General features: G+C 44.0%; 1 protein-coding gene across 2 annotated transcripts in view; it reads left to right on the top strand.

Annotated features, from left to right (window-relative positions):
• The window catches only part of LOC142666080 (inactive phospholipase C-like protein 2), a 76,099-nt gene that overhangs the window by 39,130 nt on the left and 20,644 nt on the right, over positions 1-16,325 (top strand). For both annotated transcript variants that reach the window (XM_075845973.1, XM_075845974.1), the window contains exons 3-4: positions 843-1,046; positions 6,032-6,107. In XM_075845973.1, coding sequence (XP_075702088.1) covers positions 843-1,046; positions 6,032-6,107 — 280 coding nt within the window. The remainder of the gene's footprint in view (positions 1-842; positions 1,047-6,031; positions 6,108-16,325) is intronic.

Genomic DNA, 16,325 nt, shown 5'->3' with positions numbered 1-16,325 from the left:
GAATTTAGCTAAACGCACCAAATGAAAAATGGATACTGGTTGGCATTGCCAACAAGATCGCTTTATCTTTCAGGGCTCATTTGGAAAGGGTAGTTTTATAATATGAAGCTCATAATCTGATGCAAGATTTCTTCAGTAACAAAAATCACTATCCACCCAAGTAACCGGGATAGGCACCTTTCACACTGCGTTTATGGTTTCCATTTGACATATACCCTGAGAAAAGCTCCAGACATATATGTTAAACGGAGGCTGTGACTAATGTCCCGCAGTGGCATCTGTCACCCATAGATTATTATGGGATTCGTCGTGAACTCTCATGACCTGCTCATGACATATCCGTTTAACAGATGCCCTAATAGTCTATGGGTGGCTGATGCCAACGTAAGGCGCCCAATACGGCATCAGTCACAAATAGGCTATTATGGCATCCGCTTAATGGATACGTCATGAAAATGTTTTGAAAACTTCATGAGCTATACGTTAAATGGACAACTGTGACAAATACCATACATTGGCATCCGTCACCCAGATATATGCTGCTCGGTATAAGTTTTTTCGTATAGGCTACGATATCCAGCAAAATGAACCGTATCCCCTATATATACTGCCCGACGGAGGCCAAAATGACACTCTTTTGGCCTCAGTCTGTTTAATAGGATTTAATAGGTATGTTTGACGTATACACCAGGAGCCATACCGATACATAGGACAGACGTGAAACACAGTGTGAAAGGGGCTATACATTTAAATGGGGGCAATGACAAAGTCATACGTATTGTTGTTTGTTTTCTGTTCATTGTTAGTATTAAATAACCTCAATTTTGTTGCATTTGTTGCAGAACGCGTTGGTGTCCTTCAAAGAGCTTTGTGGCCTGACCCCAGCTGCAAACATGAAACAGTGTATACTTACTCTGTCTGCATGGCTTCTCAATAGCGATAGTCCTCTCACTGTGACCCTCAACCTGCGCTCCCAGTATCCACTCCTGGAGGCACAAGGACCAGTGCCTGACCTCTTAAAAAAAGTTCTCACCTCATATGAGGCGGTAAGTGTGTTTAACAGACACAAAAGTAGAGATGGTAGGATAAGATTATGCTAGTATGGGGCATTTAGCTCTTCTGTAATCACAGTTAGTTAATTTCAACATGCTGGACAATACCAAGTACTAAGCTCAGAAGCATGGCTGGCTTCACTGGTTCATAAATACTTTATGACTGGAAGATGTTTACCAAATGTTAGCAACTGCCAGACTTTTTCCAGCTTTAGGCCCTGTTCACACAGAGGTTTTTTTTGCCGCAAAAAACTGCCGAAATTGCCTCCCATTCTTTTCAATGGGAGGTGGGTGGAGGCGGGAAAAAAACGCTTGTGGGGAAAGAGAAGCGACATGTCCTATCTTGAGGTGTTTTCCGCCTCAAAAACCCCATTGAAATCAATGGGAGACGGAAAAAACGCTGTGAACGGCCGACGCGTTTCTTGACGTGTTTTATTTAAAAAAACACTCGTGGTTCCTCGCTTTGCCTGTTGAAGAAATAGGTAAAAAGCGCGTCAAAAAAAGCCTGTGGTGCAAAACCACTTAGAAAATTCTGCCTGGAAAAATCAGCGCCGTTTTTTTTTTTGCCTGAAAAAATCTCAGTGTGAACATACCCTTAGGCTGTTACAGGTTCTGTGCACATGACAGAGTCCCTGTGGCACCATACTAAGCAGCCGTGGGCACTCCATGCTCTGCTGTATGGTGCACCTGGGAAGAATACCTCTGAAATACGACATCCAAAGGCGTACCATAATTTTTTTTCAGTTGAATTCCATAAGACATCGTAGGTAGAGTAGAGCCCTGCACACTTCTATACACTGAGGTTGTCCTGTGCATGAGGCAGTAGTCTCGTTCAGAAGTAAGTTTCCGTAACATTAACCCTTCTGACCACCATAGGGATTAATATTTATTGTTGGTCAATCTTAACACCTGCAATCCCTCCATTAAAATGCATGCTAATTGCCGACCGAACCATCTTTAAATATATTTAATGTCTTTTGTATTGCACAGCCCAAAATCCATGACACTCTGCTTATTATGTATCTTCTCCTATCCTCATTCATTGACTAAGACATATGAGGGAGAACATCACATAAACTCTGTGTACCTTACTTTTCAAACGGATTATAGTGAAGGTCGTACAGATCCCAACAGATACCTTTTGTGTGTGCAGTAACTGAGTCCGCAGGAGGCAAAGCGAACTCGCTACACCTACAGTACACACATCTTATTACAAGCCCTGTGATTAGCATATATACAATATATAGAGGCCGATCAGCAAAGGTAGCTACTTAAAAATTAACTTTTAATCATTACCATTAAACGGTGTATTTACAGACCAACAGGGCAAACAATCTATAACGAAAATCGGGGTTGTCTATCGTCGCAACAACCCACAAAAAAAACAACATACCCACTGTAGGGGGATGTGCTAACGACAACGATAATATTGAACTTTTTTTAAACGATACGTCCAGCCGATGAACGAGTGTATGCTCGTTCATCTGCCGATCGCTACCTTGTTTACACAGGGCAATTATCGGCAACGAGCGTCCTCCACTAATGGTTTCCGTTAGCGTGGTCGACTATGCTATTGATTCCGTTAAAACGACGGAACCCTTGCACAACTGAGACTAACGGAAACCATTAACACCGGATCCGTCGCCATTGAAATCAATGGTGATAGAAACGGAAACCTTTGGTTTCCGTTTGTGTCAGTCAGCCTCCCGTTCCGACGGGAACGTCGGAATGGGACCCCGGCGCAGATGTGAACGAAGCCTAAGGCCCCATGCACACGAACGTGTTTTTGCGGCCCCAATTCCCCCGAAAATCGACAGGAGAATTGCGGCCACATTCTTTTCTATGGGGCCATGCACACGACCGTAGTTTTTGCGGTCCTTGTACGGCCCGGGAGCCCGGACCGCAGAAAGAAGGGGCATTGAAAACAATGGCGGCCATGTGCATGTCCCGCGATTTGCAGGCAGCCTGCGGCTGACAGTCCGCAGCCGGCCGACCCGAAAATCACGGCCGTGCACACGGCTACGGTCGTGTGCATGAGGCCTAAGTCTGGTTAAAGGTCCTTCTACACTGGCCTATTATCGAGCTTTTATCGTTGTCATCAGCACCTCTCCCGACACAATAGAAATGTATGAGGACGAGCAATCGGAGTAACGAGCGCTCATCCCCATACTAGCTCCTTGTACAAGGAGCTAACGAGCGCCGATCAACAAGCGGTCTAGTTGATCGGCGCTCGTTTACACGGCCCATGTGGGGATGTGTAATACTACCTTAAGATCCACCCATTTAACACTATTGATTTTTGTCTGATTCTTTCTTTCTGCAAATATTTTGGTTGGTTAAATTGTTGGTCAACTAATAGATATACACTCCTGTGTTTTTGCATCAATTTTGCAACACACATACTGTGGGTAGGATTTGCTTTTTGTGGGTTGTTGTGACGATAGACAACCCCGATTTTCATTACGTATTTTGTCCTGTTCTATACATACTATTTTCGCACAGGGCAGATATGCTGCGTAAAAAAGCATGCAGCGTATCCGCCCCACTTCCCGCAGGGAATTCCGGCTGAAAAACCACACCATATTGTGGTGCAGTTTTTCAACCGGAATGTCCAATGCGGAAAACTGCACCATATAATAAAAAAAAAAAAAGCTTTTTACTGGTGCATCCATGGCGACACGTTCCTCTGCAATTTTGCCTCCAGGAATGACGTTTAATCCCATGTGAACGCTGCAGCCTGTGATTGGCTGCAGTGGTCACATGGAATAAAACGTCCTCCCAGGAGGCCGGCCTGGAGGAAGAAACACAGACTTCTTGTTAAGTGTAAGAATTTTTTTTTTTAATTCTGAGTTGCGGTTTTTGTGATGGAATCGCAAAAAACACTCATCTGCTATTTGTTGCGGATTTTACCTCTCCATTGAATTCAATGGAGAAATCCCGCAACAAATAAGCAGCGTTTAGGCAAATACAAATGACATGCTACAGATTAAAAACCCCCACTGCATGTCCATTTCGGAGCGTTTTTTTTAGCTCAGCATTTGCGCAGCGAGTGGATGAGATTTTGTTCTATTTCATCCACTTTACTGCTATTGTATTATGCTGCAAATTTTCCGCAATCAAATCTGTTGCGGAAAATCCGCTGTATTTACGCAACGGGTGAACTGACCCTAAAAGTACATTATTAAGTGGCTACCTTTGCTGATCTGGTTGTAGGGCCGGGCAATCAATTGGGAGAAAAAAAAAAGCAAAACTGCAAAGAAGCGCAGTTACTCGACGTCATCTTGTGCATTTCGTTTTTTTTTTCATTTGTTTTTATTTATTTTTTTCCCCAGGCATTCTACTGTGTGGAGGGCAGCTATAGGGGCATTATCCTGTGTGGAGGGCAGCTATAGGGGCATTATCCTGTGCGGAGGGCAGTTATGAGGGACATGATACTATGGAGGGCAGCTATAGGGGCATTATACTGTGGGGGACAGCTATGGGGAATTATACTGTGTGGGGCGCACTATGGGGGCAGTGTCAGGTGGTAGATTGTATACAGTAGTTTACAGCAGGTTCAGGCGATAAATATTAATTCAACATCGTAGCATGCAAATAAGGGGTGAGGTATGCAAAAGGGGTGTGGCCTAAATTATCGTAATGGAGGTTACATGTTCAATTAGTCATGATTTGGATTTAGCTCATAATCCCCCAACCCTATCTGGTTGTATAAAAAAAAATCCACCGGTAACAGGCCATATACAAAATCATCTGATGCACGGCATATTGGCAAGCTTGATAAACAATATATAGAGGGTTGCATTAAAATAGAAGGCCGGCTGTGTGGGATTTCCATCTATTTTTATAACTTTTTCCTTGCAATGAGGGCTGATCAAGTGTTCATCACTTCACAATAGCTGACCTGATGCTACTCTATGTGTGGGCTCAAGATGTGTCTCTTTCCTTCAAATGTTTTATGGTTGTATATTATTAAAGGCAACTCATTTCCCATAATGCTTAGTGCTCTGGAGGTCTCCGGATTCTTTTGTTCTGTGGATAGCAGCACTTCCGCCTTCATCTTATATTATGTATATGCTGTTTGTGTACAAATTTCCCTTGTAAGCGAATATAAATTACACATAGAAGACAGGAAATAATACCACACCACAGGTAAATGATTGTAGACTACACATTATATGATCAATAATGCGGTATTGTTTTGGGGTTAATCAAGTGGTGGGGAACTGCTCTGGCCGAACCCAATCACCTCGTTCACAGGTTATATGTACTTGTGTAGATATTGTTTCATTCTGTAAACCAGTACAACCTTATTAAACCAGCGATGGGGCAGCTGGAAATCTCCAGACCGTCATGTCCTAGGATGGGGGTCGTTATCATAGACCCATGCATTTACATTTTGTTACTAGCCATGAGGGACAACTACATTTTCATATAAGTGCCAGGTTCAGTGGTGTTTATATCTGTACAAGCCACAGTGCCACATCTTTCACCTAATCTGATCACAGAGACTTCAGCTGGGGGCGCGTAGTCATCTGTCTGGGCTGTGGAGCACATATGTGCACTTTCACTGCTGCCTCATCACTGAACCACCAATTTTGTAGTGACAGTGGTCAGGGAAGGGGGGGGGGGTCAGTTCATCCACCAACCTATCTCATGCTTTTTGGGACATACAGCAAGTTATCCGGGCCATAGAGTACAAGCTTCAGTAGCCTCGTGCTCTCAAGGAAATACTGTAACTCTCTCTGTTTCATACAACTATGTCAGGCGATCCTCCTGTTTTTATATATGTTCCTGCCTATGTGTTTCTATATACTAATAGTATCCTGACTTTTCATTTTCTCTCTCGGTTATTTGCGTTGAACTTGCCGCATTCTCTGAGTGTACAAGTAGTTTAATTAAAAGATTTTTTTTGAGGAACAATACAATAATTTTCTGTAAGTAGGATTGCTATGCCTGACTGCACTGTCTATTCCTTTCAGTTTATACAGGCCAGCCGGACACTCATAGAGGCTTCGGATGCTGTCTACAGCAAAATAATGCAAGTGCAAAAATCAGGTAAGACGCCTTGTGTGAAGGTCGACTGCTTGTTTTAATGTAAGAGTAATGCACAAAAGGCTGAAAACGTCTGGTGCAGACTACTTTATCCAGATATTGTGATACAATTTCATACATTGAGTACTATTCAAAGAGCTAAAGGTTCCTTATACAGTAAATATTTATTTCAGAATTCACATATAGCGGTAGTCAATGCATATGGCTATATTCAAATACAAAGATATTTGTAACAATATTATTTATGACGTTTAGTCCACCTGGATCTCGTTCACATCATATATAAGAAGTCGTGTGTCCGTTGCTTGGCGTGTACAGCACGATGAATGAAGATAATTGACAAATCCTTCATTCATTGTGCTTTTTTATGTTGTCACCTCTCTCTGAATCTGTCACTTTAGGGGAGGGGTTTCCCTACCACAGGGGTGAGAAGATGAGCAGCTGCATATCTAGTCACCCCCTGCACCTAATCAGGACATTTGTTAACTCCATGACTCGGATGTTTACCGGCATCTGGTACATGGAGATGTATGGTCTCTTCAGTTCTGCTCAGGGGCTTAGCTACAGGGGGGAGGGGGGGGGGGGGGGTCAGGCGGGGCATGTGTCCAATGACGTCTGGGGCTCCTCCTGGAGCGGCATCCCTAGCCGGAGCGTTGCCGGCACTCTGGCCGGGGATTCCACTCCTAGAGGGAGCCCTAATGGCGCTATCTACAGGGGGGTGCATGTGGCACTATCTACATGGGGGGGGGTCTGGCACCGGGGGTGAGTGCGGCAATATCTACAGGAGGGCTGTGTGGCTTTAACTAGAAGGGGGGTGTGGCACTATCTACAGGGAGGTGTCTGGCTCTATCTACTATGGGGGGGGGGGGGAGTATGGCAGTATCTACAAGGGGGATGTGTTGCACTATACTGCTCCATATCTTACGGCCGATACCAGTGTAACAAGTGCGATTCTGCTCAAGCGCGTTCCCGCTCATTTAACCCGTTAAAGGCTATGGACACCTTTTGAAAGGCAATTTTTTTTTCTAAATTTAAAAAAAAGGTGTAGCCGTGTGTTTGGTTCAACTTTACAAATACATTTTCTTACCTTCTTTTTTTAGATACAGCTGCTCTGTATTCTCAATACAGAGCAGCTATATCTAGCGCTATTCACTGAATCAGTCAGTCTCGTGTACCTGACTGGTTCAGAAACAGCGGGTCCTGCTTGTCTGACACGCAGGATCCACCTGTAAACTATCACATCTAAGTTCATAACTTGGGGCTCATGTAGACCAGCGTGTATCACATCCGTGTGACGCCCGATAAAACAATGTATTTCAATGGGGCCGTTCACGTTGTTTCAACGAAGCATGAGAAGTCTCCTATTTTTTTGCACTTCACGCATCCATCCATAGACTCTAGTCTATGGGGGATCCCTGATAACGCGTCCCGCACAGGTGCACCTCGGATGTGAAAAACACGATCGTGGGCTGCCATTGGTTGGCATACGGTAGGGGCCTGATGAAGGCCCCAGGTCTTCCATCTTTGTACTCCTATGAAGCTCTGCCTCTGGCAAGGCTTCGTAGAAGAGTGTTAGTATAACGATATACTGCAATAAATTAGTATTGCAGTATATCATGCAAGCGATCCAACGATCGCTGGTTCATGTCCCCTAGGGGGACAAGTAAAAAAAAAAAAGTAAAATACAGTAAGAAAAAATGTAATATATAAAAAAAGATTACTAATTCAAACCCCCCCCCCCCTCTTTTCCATTTCCCTCCAAGCACAATGTAAAAACAACTAACATAACTGGTATCGGCGCATCTGTAAAAGCCTGAACTATTTGAATATATCATTATTTAGTCCGCACGGTGAACACTGGAAAGAATGAAAACGTCAGAATCTCTGTTCTTTGGTCACTTTATCTCCCAGGAAAAAAATGTAATCAAAAGTGCTAAAAAAAAAAAAGTCTTGTGTACCCCAAAATGGTACCAATTGAAACTAAAGCTCGCCCCACAAAAAATAAGCCCTCATAATGCTCAATTGACGGAAATATAAAAAGGATATGGCGACAAAACTCAATTATTTTTTCCCTAGTAAAAGTAGTAAAACATAAAAAAAAACTATATAAATTTGGTATCACCTTAATCGTATTGACTAAATAAAGTTCACATGCTGTTTGTACTGTATGGTGAATGGCAGAATTACAAAACCCCCCCAAAATATTGAGGAATCGCTGTTTTTTTCCTATTCCACTGCACAAATGTGTTTTTTTGAGTTTCCCACTACATTATATGGTACAATAAATGGTGCCGTGAAAAACAACTCCTCTGACAAAAAACAAGCCCTCAGGCCCCATGCACACAACCGTGCCCGTAGTCATGGTCCGTGATTGCAGGCACGGACCCCCGCCAGTGTTTGTGGGCCATGCTCCCATATAAAATATTGGAGCACGGTCCGTAAACAGCAAAAAATAAGACCTGTCCTATCTTTTGCGGAGCCTTTCTGCATCACGCACACTTTCCTGTAAATATACGGGAAGGCGTCTGTGGGCAATAGAAGTGAATGGGTCCGTAATTACGGATGAATTCTACGGTCGTGTGCATGAAGCCTCATATGGCAATATTGATGGAAAAATAAAAAAGTTATGGCTTTTGGAAGGTGGGTAGGAAAACGAAAGTGAAAATCTGAAAAATGGTGGCAGCGGGAAAGGGTTATCCCCTTAGTGACCGCCGGGAAAAGACGTATTGGTGGTCACTAAGGGGCCTTAGGCTAGGCCGCCGCCTTTTCACGGCGGCCCAGTCGAAGTCCTGCACGGGTATCCCGTGCAGTTTGGAGCGGGTGCTCGGCTGTCTAATAACAGCCGGGCTTCTGCTCCAACGGCCGCGATCGAAGTTTACTTCAATCGCGGCCGCTTAACCCGTTAAATGCCACCGTCAATAGCGACTGCGCATTTAACTCATTTACAGAGGGAGGGCGCTCCTTCTGTCACCCATCAGCGGCCCGCAAATGGAATCACTGGCCTCCGATGGTGTGTCATGGCAGCCGGGGGTCTGATAAAAGCCCCCAGGTCTGCCCTGGGCATATGCCTATTAGGACGTGCCTCTGGTTATACGTTACACTGACAGGCAATAATGCTCTGGTATATGGAGTGTACCAAAGCATTATAGCAGCGCTCTAAAGCTCGCATAGTAAAGTCCCCTAGTGGGACTAATAAAATAAAAATGTGAAATAAAAATTACAGCAAAAAAATAAATCCATTTTTTTTCCATAAAAAGTGGTTTTATTTAGTAAAAGTGTAGAAGACAAATAAAAGTACATATATATGGTATCGCCACAATTGTAATTACCAAAACAAAGTTAATATCAGGGGCGTAACTAGGAAAGACTGGGCCCCATAGCAAACGCTTGACCGGTGCCCCCCCCGGGTGCCACAAGCAGCCCCCCTTATAAATAGTGCCCCCCTGCAGAATGTGCCATACAGCCCCCCTGTAGATATTGCCATAAAGCCCCCACTGTATATAGTGCTACACAGCTCCCACTGTATATAGTGCCACACAGCCCGTCTCCCTTGTATATAGTGCCACACAGCCCCCCCCTTAGTAGAAAGTGCAGCAAAGCCCCCCTTAGTAGAAAGTGCCACACACAGACCCCTGTAGATTGCGCCACAGGCCTCCCCCTTGTAAATAGTGCCATACAGCTCCCCGTTATGTATAGTGCCACACAGCTCCCCCTTTGTGTATAGTGCCAGACAACCCCCCCCCCCCCCCTTCCGAGAAAGTTGTATCAGCCAGGGAGAGGTCACTCAAACATGGAAAGTTGGGTTTGGAGTCAGGACTATGTGACTCTTCAGGATATCGGCAGTGCTCCACGTATAGCCCACCTCTGTAGATCGTGCCCTACATATAGCCACCCTGTTGCTAGTGCCCCACAGGTAACGCACCCCTGTATATAGTGTCCCACATATAGACCCCCCTGTAGCTAGTGCTCCACATCCCCACATATAGACTCCCCCTGTATATAGTTGTCCACATATAGACGACCCCCCCCTGTAGATAGAGCCCCCACTATAGATAATGCCATTAACAGTTTTATGAGAAAAAAAACCGAAACATACTCACATGATCCCGTTTCTGTTAGCTGGCGATGCAGATCTGCTCTCTTCTGAGCGGGTCTGCAGGAGCTGAACGAGCGTCGTCCAATGACTTGCCCCGTCAATCAGCGCCTTTCAAGTATGGAAGCAAAGCGATGACGTCATCGCACCGCTAGCCAATCAGTGTCATTGTAAAGCGCTGAATGGTCGGGCACGAAACATGCCCCCTCCCGTGCTAGCGACGCCTACAGGCATGAGAGGGCCTGTGTCGCCTGACCCATACTTGTTTTGGACTCGGCAGCGCGGGCCCCATAGTAACGGTGCTACTGCTGTAGCAGCCATAACGCGGCTGCTAGTGGCGCCACCGGGCATATGGGGGGGGCGTGTCGGCTGGCGGCACAGGCCCCCTCAAGCCCCGGGCCCCGTAGCAGCCGCCACAGCTGCTACCGCGGTAGTTACACCACTGGTTAATTTGTAATTTAAATTGCAAGGTAAACACCGTAAAAAAAAAAACAAGAAACACAGTGGCGAAAATTGCTATTTTTTTCCCTTTGCCCCCCAAAAAGGCATAATAAAGGTTAATCCATAAGTCCCATGTACCCCAAAACAGTACTGATCAAAACGACGTCTTGTCCCGCAATATACAAGCCCAAAAAATTACTACATTGATGGAAGAATAAAAAAATTACGGCTCTTGGAAAGCGACGATGCAAATACAAATACTTTTAGTTCAGGTGTTTTTATTGTGCAAAAGTCGTAAAATATAAAAAATCTCTACATATGTGGTATCGCCGTAATCGTACCGACCCATAGAATAAAGGTAACATGTTATTTACGCCGCACAGTGAACGGCGTCAACTTCAATTTAAAACGCATAAAACTATGGCGGAATTTGTTTTTTTTTCTGTTCTCCCCCAAATAAAAGTTAATCCAAAAATGATATGTACACCAAACTGGTGCCATTGAAATGTACAACTAATCCCGCATAAAACAAGTCCTCATACAGCCATGTCAAGGGAAAAATAAAAAAGTTATAGCTCTTTGAATGCGACTATAGAAAAACTAAAAAAAATAGCTTGGTCATTAGGGCCTAAAGGAGGCTGGTCACTAATGGGTTAATGCCTTGGTAAAGTTGAGAATTTACCATTTCGGCTGTGATAGATCAGCTGACTAGAATACATACGTCCCCTGCAGCTCTGTTGGAAAGTCAGGAAGCGGACTAGCGATTCAGGGATCTCTGGACAGATGGCTAGATTTCTGATTTATTCTTTTTTTATTCTTTTTTTGCACAGAGAAGTTGCACCCTAAGGTTATATGCAAAATAAGTTTTAAAGGTTTTTGCTTTTTTTTTAAAAAAGGGTCTTGGGTTATGCACTACTTTTTTAATTCAATCTCTGTAAAAGGATTTTCTTTTCATTTTTAAAAACCAAGTACCAAAATATTTAAATTATAATAAATAGAAATTATAATAAAAATTGTCTGATCAGACAGGAAATGCTGATTAACTCTGCGGAGTCCCTAATTCCTGTATACAGATAATAATGTTCTCCTTCAATGTGTTAGGGATTTTGGTAACTGAAGAACTCTTGTGTTGACTAGTTACCATAGCTGCTTGGTGTGTGACATAGGGCGCTCTGGGATTCATTGGTACAAGCACAAGTGTCAATATATCACTCATTGGTTAAATGCCGCAGAAGCGGGAGGGTGAGCAGTAGACGGGTGAAGTATGTAGTGGTGACTGAGGTGACAGTCCTGTGACGTGTCTCGCAGGGACCCTGTATCACAGCGCCTTTCTGTGTGGTAATTGCATAGATTGTCTTCCAAGTTACACTGCAGACAGCTCTGTCTTCTCTCCCAGCCCGCTGCTGCTATTATTTTACAATAGAGGGTCCACTTAACGTGCATCTCTGTGTCATGGCCATTTTCTACAGAAATAATTTGTGAGGAGGTAAATATTTGATTTTGTATGAGGAAGGAATGGATGACTGCAGACTCCAGACTTTAGTATCCAGATAGTGATGGGAAAAAAGGGGTTACATTTTTATATACCCTGGGAGAGGTTTATTATTAGTTGTAAGTAAGACTGGGCGATTTTGCAAAAAAATAAAATTTAGATTTTTTTTTTCAACACTTTTTTGTCGATTTTTTTATTTGAATCTCGATTTTTCTTGGTATTACTGTTAAATAAACAGAAAAAAATAAGAGATAATTGAATACATTTTCTTTATATAAATAACTTTTTAACATATATTGCTAGAATTATTGTGTGTAACTTCTGAAATGTTAACCTCTGCAAATAGACATTTTTCCAATTTGTATTTATGAAAAAATAAAGTATCTAATTGATTATAACTTCGGTGCTCCCCGGCAGGAACAGGTCAACAGTATCTATAATCAATGATGCGCTGCGTGCACTAACATCCCTCACTACCCGTCACCACCTCAGCCGGACTCTGACATTGCCGGATTCAGTTTTTCATTTCCATTTTGTATCCGTGTCTCCAAATTCTCATCCATTTCCAGTCTGTCTTTCATGGCCGTTAAAAAAAAAAAAAAAGATGGATAGTTCCCACATGTAGTGACTGTTCCACAGTGCCCACATGTAGTGATAGTGCCACTCCCATTATAGTGCCACAGTGCCCATGTAGGCAGTGCCACACCCCCTTGCAGATAGCACACACTAGCAGATAGCACCCCCGCCCTCATGTAGATCATACCCCACCTTGTAGATCGCACCCTCCCTTGTAGATGGCAGCACCTCCCGCCTACCTTGTAGAGTGCACCCCCACCCCCACCCGTAAATCGCAGCACCTTTGTAGATCGTACCCACCTAGAAGAAGCCGGAAATGCCGGCCAAACGTGCGTCGGGTCTTTAAATCACGTTTTTAGTTGGTCCGATGTCCGCTTCACTATCATCTGCAATAATCTGTTATCTTGTCTAATACTAACCTTGACACGTGCTTGGTCCTAGACATATCCGTGTAGCCCGCAGCCGCCTTTATGAATCATTTGGGTTCACTGGCGCATTTGCTCAACGTTCTCCACACTTCACCGTAATTCCACAAGTCCCAAATAGGGTGAGTCATTGAGGCTGCTTGTATCACCACCCAGAGGAATACTTACCGAAGGGTCCTCAGTCCGCCATCTTCTGTCTTCATTGTGACGCAGACGGCACCGTTGCTTGGTTATATCGCTCCCCGCTCATACAGCGGCGTCCTTAGCAACATCAACCACGAGGTCCTCGACTTGCTGCCCTCTGTGTCCACTTTAAGACAGACGGCACTGCTGCTTGCATGTGCTCACCGTTCTCCACACTTATCCTACCTGGGACCTGTGGAAATCCGGGCTGCGTTTCAGTTTTTAATGGCCAATTTTGACCCGTTTTGCATCAGTTTTTTTTCCCTGTCAGTTTTAAAAACGGATGAATTTAATTTGTAATTTATTTGCCATACACTTCCCTCTAGATAATGCCACACTCTGCCCTCTATAGGTAGTGCCACATATCCCCCCTTGTAGGTAATGCCACACAGCGCCCTGCAGGTAATGCCGCACAGCGCCCTGCATATATGGACAGTGAAGTCAGGGACTTCTCCTGGAGCGGAAACACTGGCCAAAGCGTCGGGGATTCCGCTTCAGAAGCCCCTGACGTCACTGTGTCCATATGTGGACAGTGAAGTCGGGGAATACTCCTGGAGCGGAATCCCCAATCTCCGGCCACAGCATTGCCATAGCTGTGGCCAGGGATTGGGGATTCCGCTCCTACAGGGAGCAGAAAAATACCCTCCTCCTCACATGCACTTTGCACTGTGAGGAGCAGGGAGCGAGCGACGGAAGACACGACCGTCACTCGGAACACATTTTGGGATTTTGAGGCAGATTTTGACCTTCCTGGACGCCGTTTGCCGCAATTTTCGCAGCGTTTTTCGCACACGCCCATTGAGTGCTACGGGCAAAAAACTCAGCGAAATACGCTTTCTCTGCCGCCCATTGATGTCAATGGGAAGTCAGAAGCGTAAACGCCCAAAGATAGGGCATGATGCTTCTTTTTACTACGAGAGGTTTTTCCCGCTCGCGGTAAAAAAAACACATCCGCCTTCCGTTGAAATCAATGGGAGCCATTTTCGGCCGGTTTTTTTTGCCCCTTTTCCGAGTCAAACAACGTGTCAAAAAACTCTGTGTGAACTGGCCCTTAGTCTCCACCATTGGCTGCCTGACTCCTGGAATTTGTCCTGGCATAAGGACAGCTTTGGTGTGCTGGCTGTGGGGGCAGGATGTTACATTTTGGGAAGGACTTCCCATTTTGGGGTCGACTTTGTTATTTTGATTTAAAAGCGGAGGAGTTTTCAATGTGTAACCTATTAAAAGGAGCTGCTAGTATTACCCACATATATGTTCTATATGTCAGTCATTCCACACAGCCTAAAGTGTCAGATATGAGGGAACAATAGCAAAACATGACATACTTAATAGTTCGTGTCCCGCTTATACATGTAGACATACCTCTTCCAGACCAGTTGTTTTTGTCAAACTCAAACATTGGGTGGCAGTGTGTAAGGAAATTTGTTTTATCAGTTCCCTAATATAATGTTATGGCAGAAATCTATACCACTTGTAAAGAAAATAAAAAATTATTCCTCACTGCTGCACTAGAGATATTGTGTAGTTTGCAACATATGTCTGTCAGCACATGTCCTTTTTTTTGCGGGATCCCGTTGTGTGGAATACTGTAGTCTCCTATGCGATTCCATATATAAAAAGATTTAAAGGGGTTATGTGGGGACCAAAAATTATTAGCAGTGCTTTCACTGCAGTATGTGGGTACACTCGCTAATATACATTCTGGTCCCCCGTCGTGCTGATTCTGCGATTTTCATATTTATTTATTTTTATAGCGCTGCCGGGGGACTGGAAGTCTAGTTGCACAGCCTTCTTTGATGACAATACAACTCTTCATCATGTGGCCAACCCCGTTGTACTCCATGTACTTGCTGTACTACTGCTCCTGCTTGTACATGGAGTACAACAGGGTTGGGCACATGATGAAGAGTTGTATCGCCATCAAAGAACGCTGTGCAAATATAGCGCTGCCGGGGGACCGGAAGTCTAATTAAAAATAAAAAAACTATGAAAATCTCAGAATCCGCACGACGGGGGACCAGATTGTATATTAGCGAGTGTACTCATATACTGCAGTGAGTGCACTGCTAATGATTTTTGGTCCCCGCATAACCCCTTTAACGACGTACTCGACAGAGGCCAGAAGAACAATCTTTTTGCCTCTGTCTGGCTATTGAAGCCCTATGGATACTTTTCGTGTGTACATCGGGTACTTTCCAGGCTTGCACGATAAATGCAGGCCAAAAACGTGATTTGAACAGATCCTAACTTGTCCATTCACAAAATGTAGGCTGCCAGGAGTGGCTCCGGTATTCTGCTTTTTGATTCTAAAGTGCAACAATGGGGATTTAACTCTTCCCTGCAAACCTACTGTGGGCAGACGTGGGACATGCTGTCTTGGTGCCCATAGCAGCTATTTTCAAGTATTCTTAAAGTTTTAGAAACATCCAATGAAGCCGTCATAACAATGTATTCAAACAATATAGCGGGGAGAAGGCATATGACCGTTCAGTCAAGCATATATAGCTAACAAAAGTAAAAATGTAGTTGTCCACTAGTTATGATGACAAAAGAAACATGAGGCGCACAGATTTGCACATATATTACATCAGAATAGAATACCATCTTTTAACTTACACTGTGTTTCCCCTGAAAAGTAAGAACCATTGCACAGCTTGTACGTGTTGAAATGGGATATAGACCCTTCAGGATTTAAACCCCCAACGCACACCGTCCCTGACCTCCAGCATGATGGTGGCATCGATTGTCCCTCTGACCGCTATCTCCCTCGTCCTGCTCCTAACTGTGAGATTTTTAAGGGAGATAAAAATATTTATTTGCTTTATGAGGCTTATTATACTTAATATATTGTCACATGCAGGCAGTATTTTTGACATCAACTATAGACTTTACATGGGAGAAGATTTGCTTTTGATGACTTGTATCCCAGTGATTTTTTCAGTTCCTTCTCTACAGTTTTATATTTCAATCTATTTTGTATATGGTTTTAGTTTAAGGCTTTCAAATGTTGC

Source organism: Rhinoderma darwinii, chromosome 13 (assembly GCF_050947455.1).
Source record: "Rhinoderma darwinii isolate aRhiDar2 chromosome 13, aRhiDar2.hap1, whole genome shotgun sequence".
NCBI lineage: Eukaryota > Metazoa > Chordata > Amphibia > Anura > Rhinodermatidae > Rhinoderma > Rhinoderma darwinii.
This window is presented reverse-complemented; position numbering and strand designations above follow the sequence as displayed.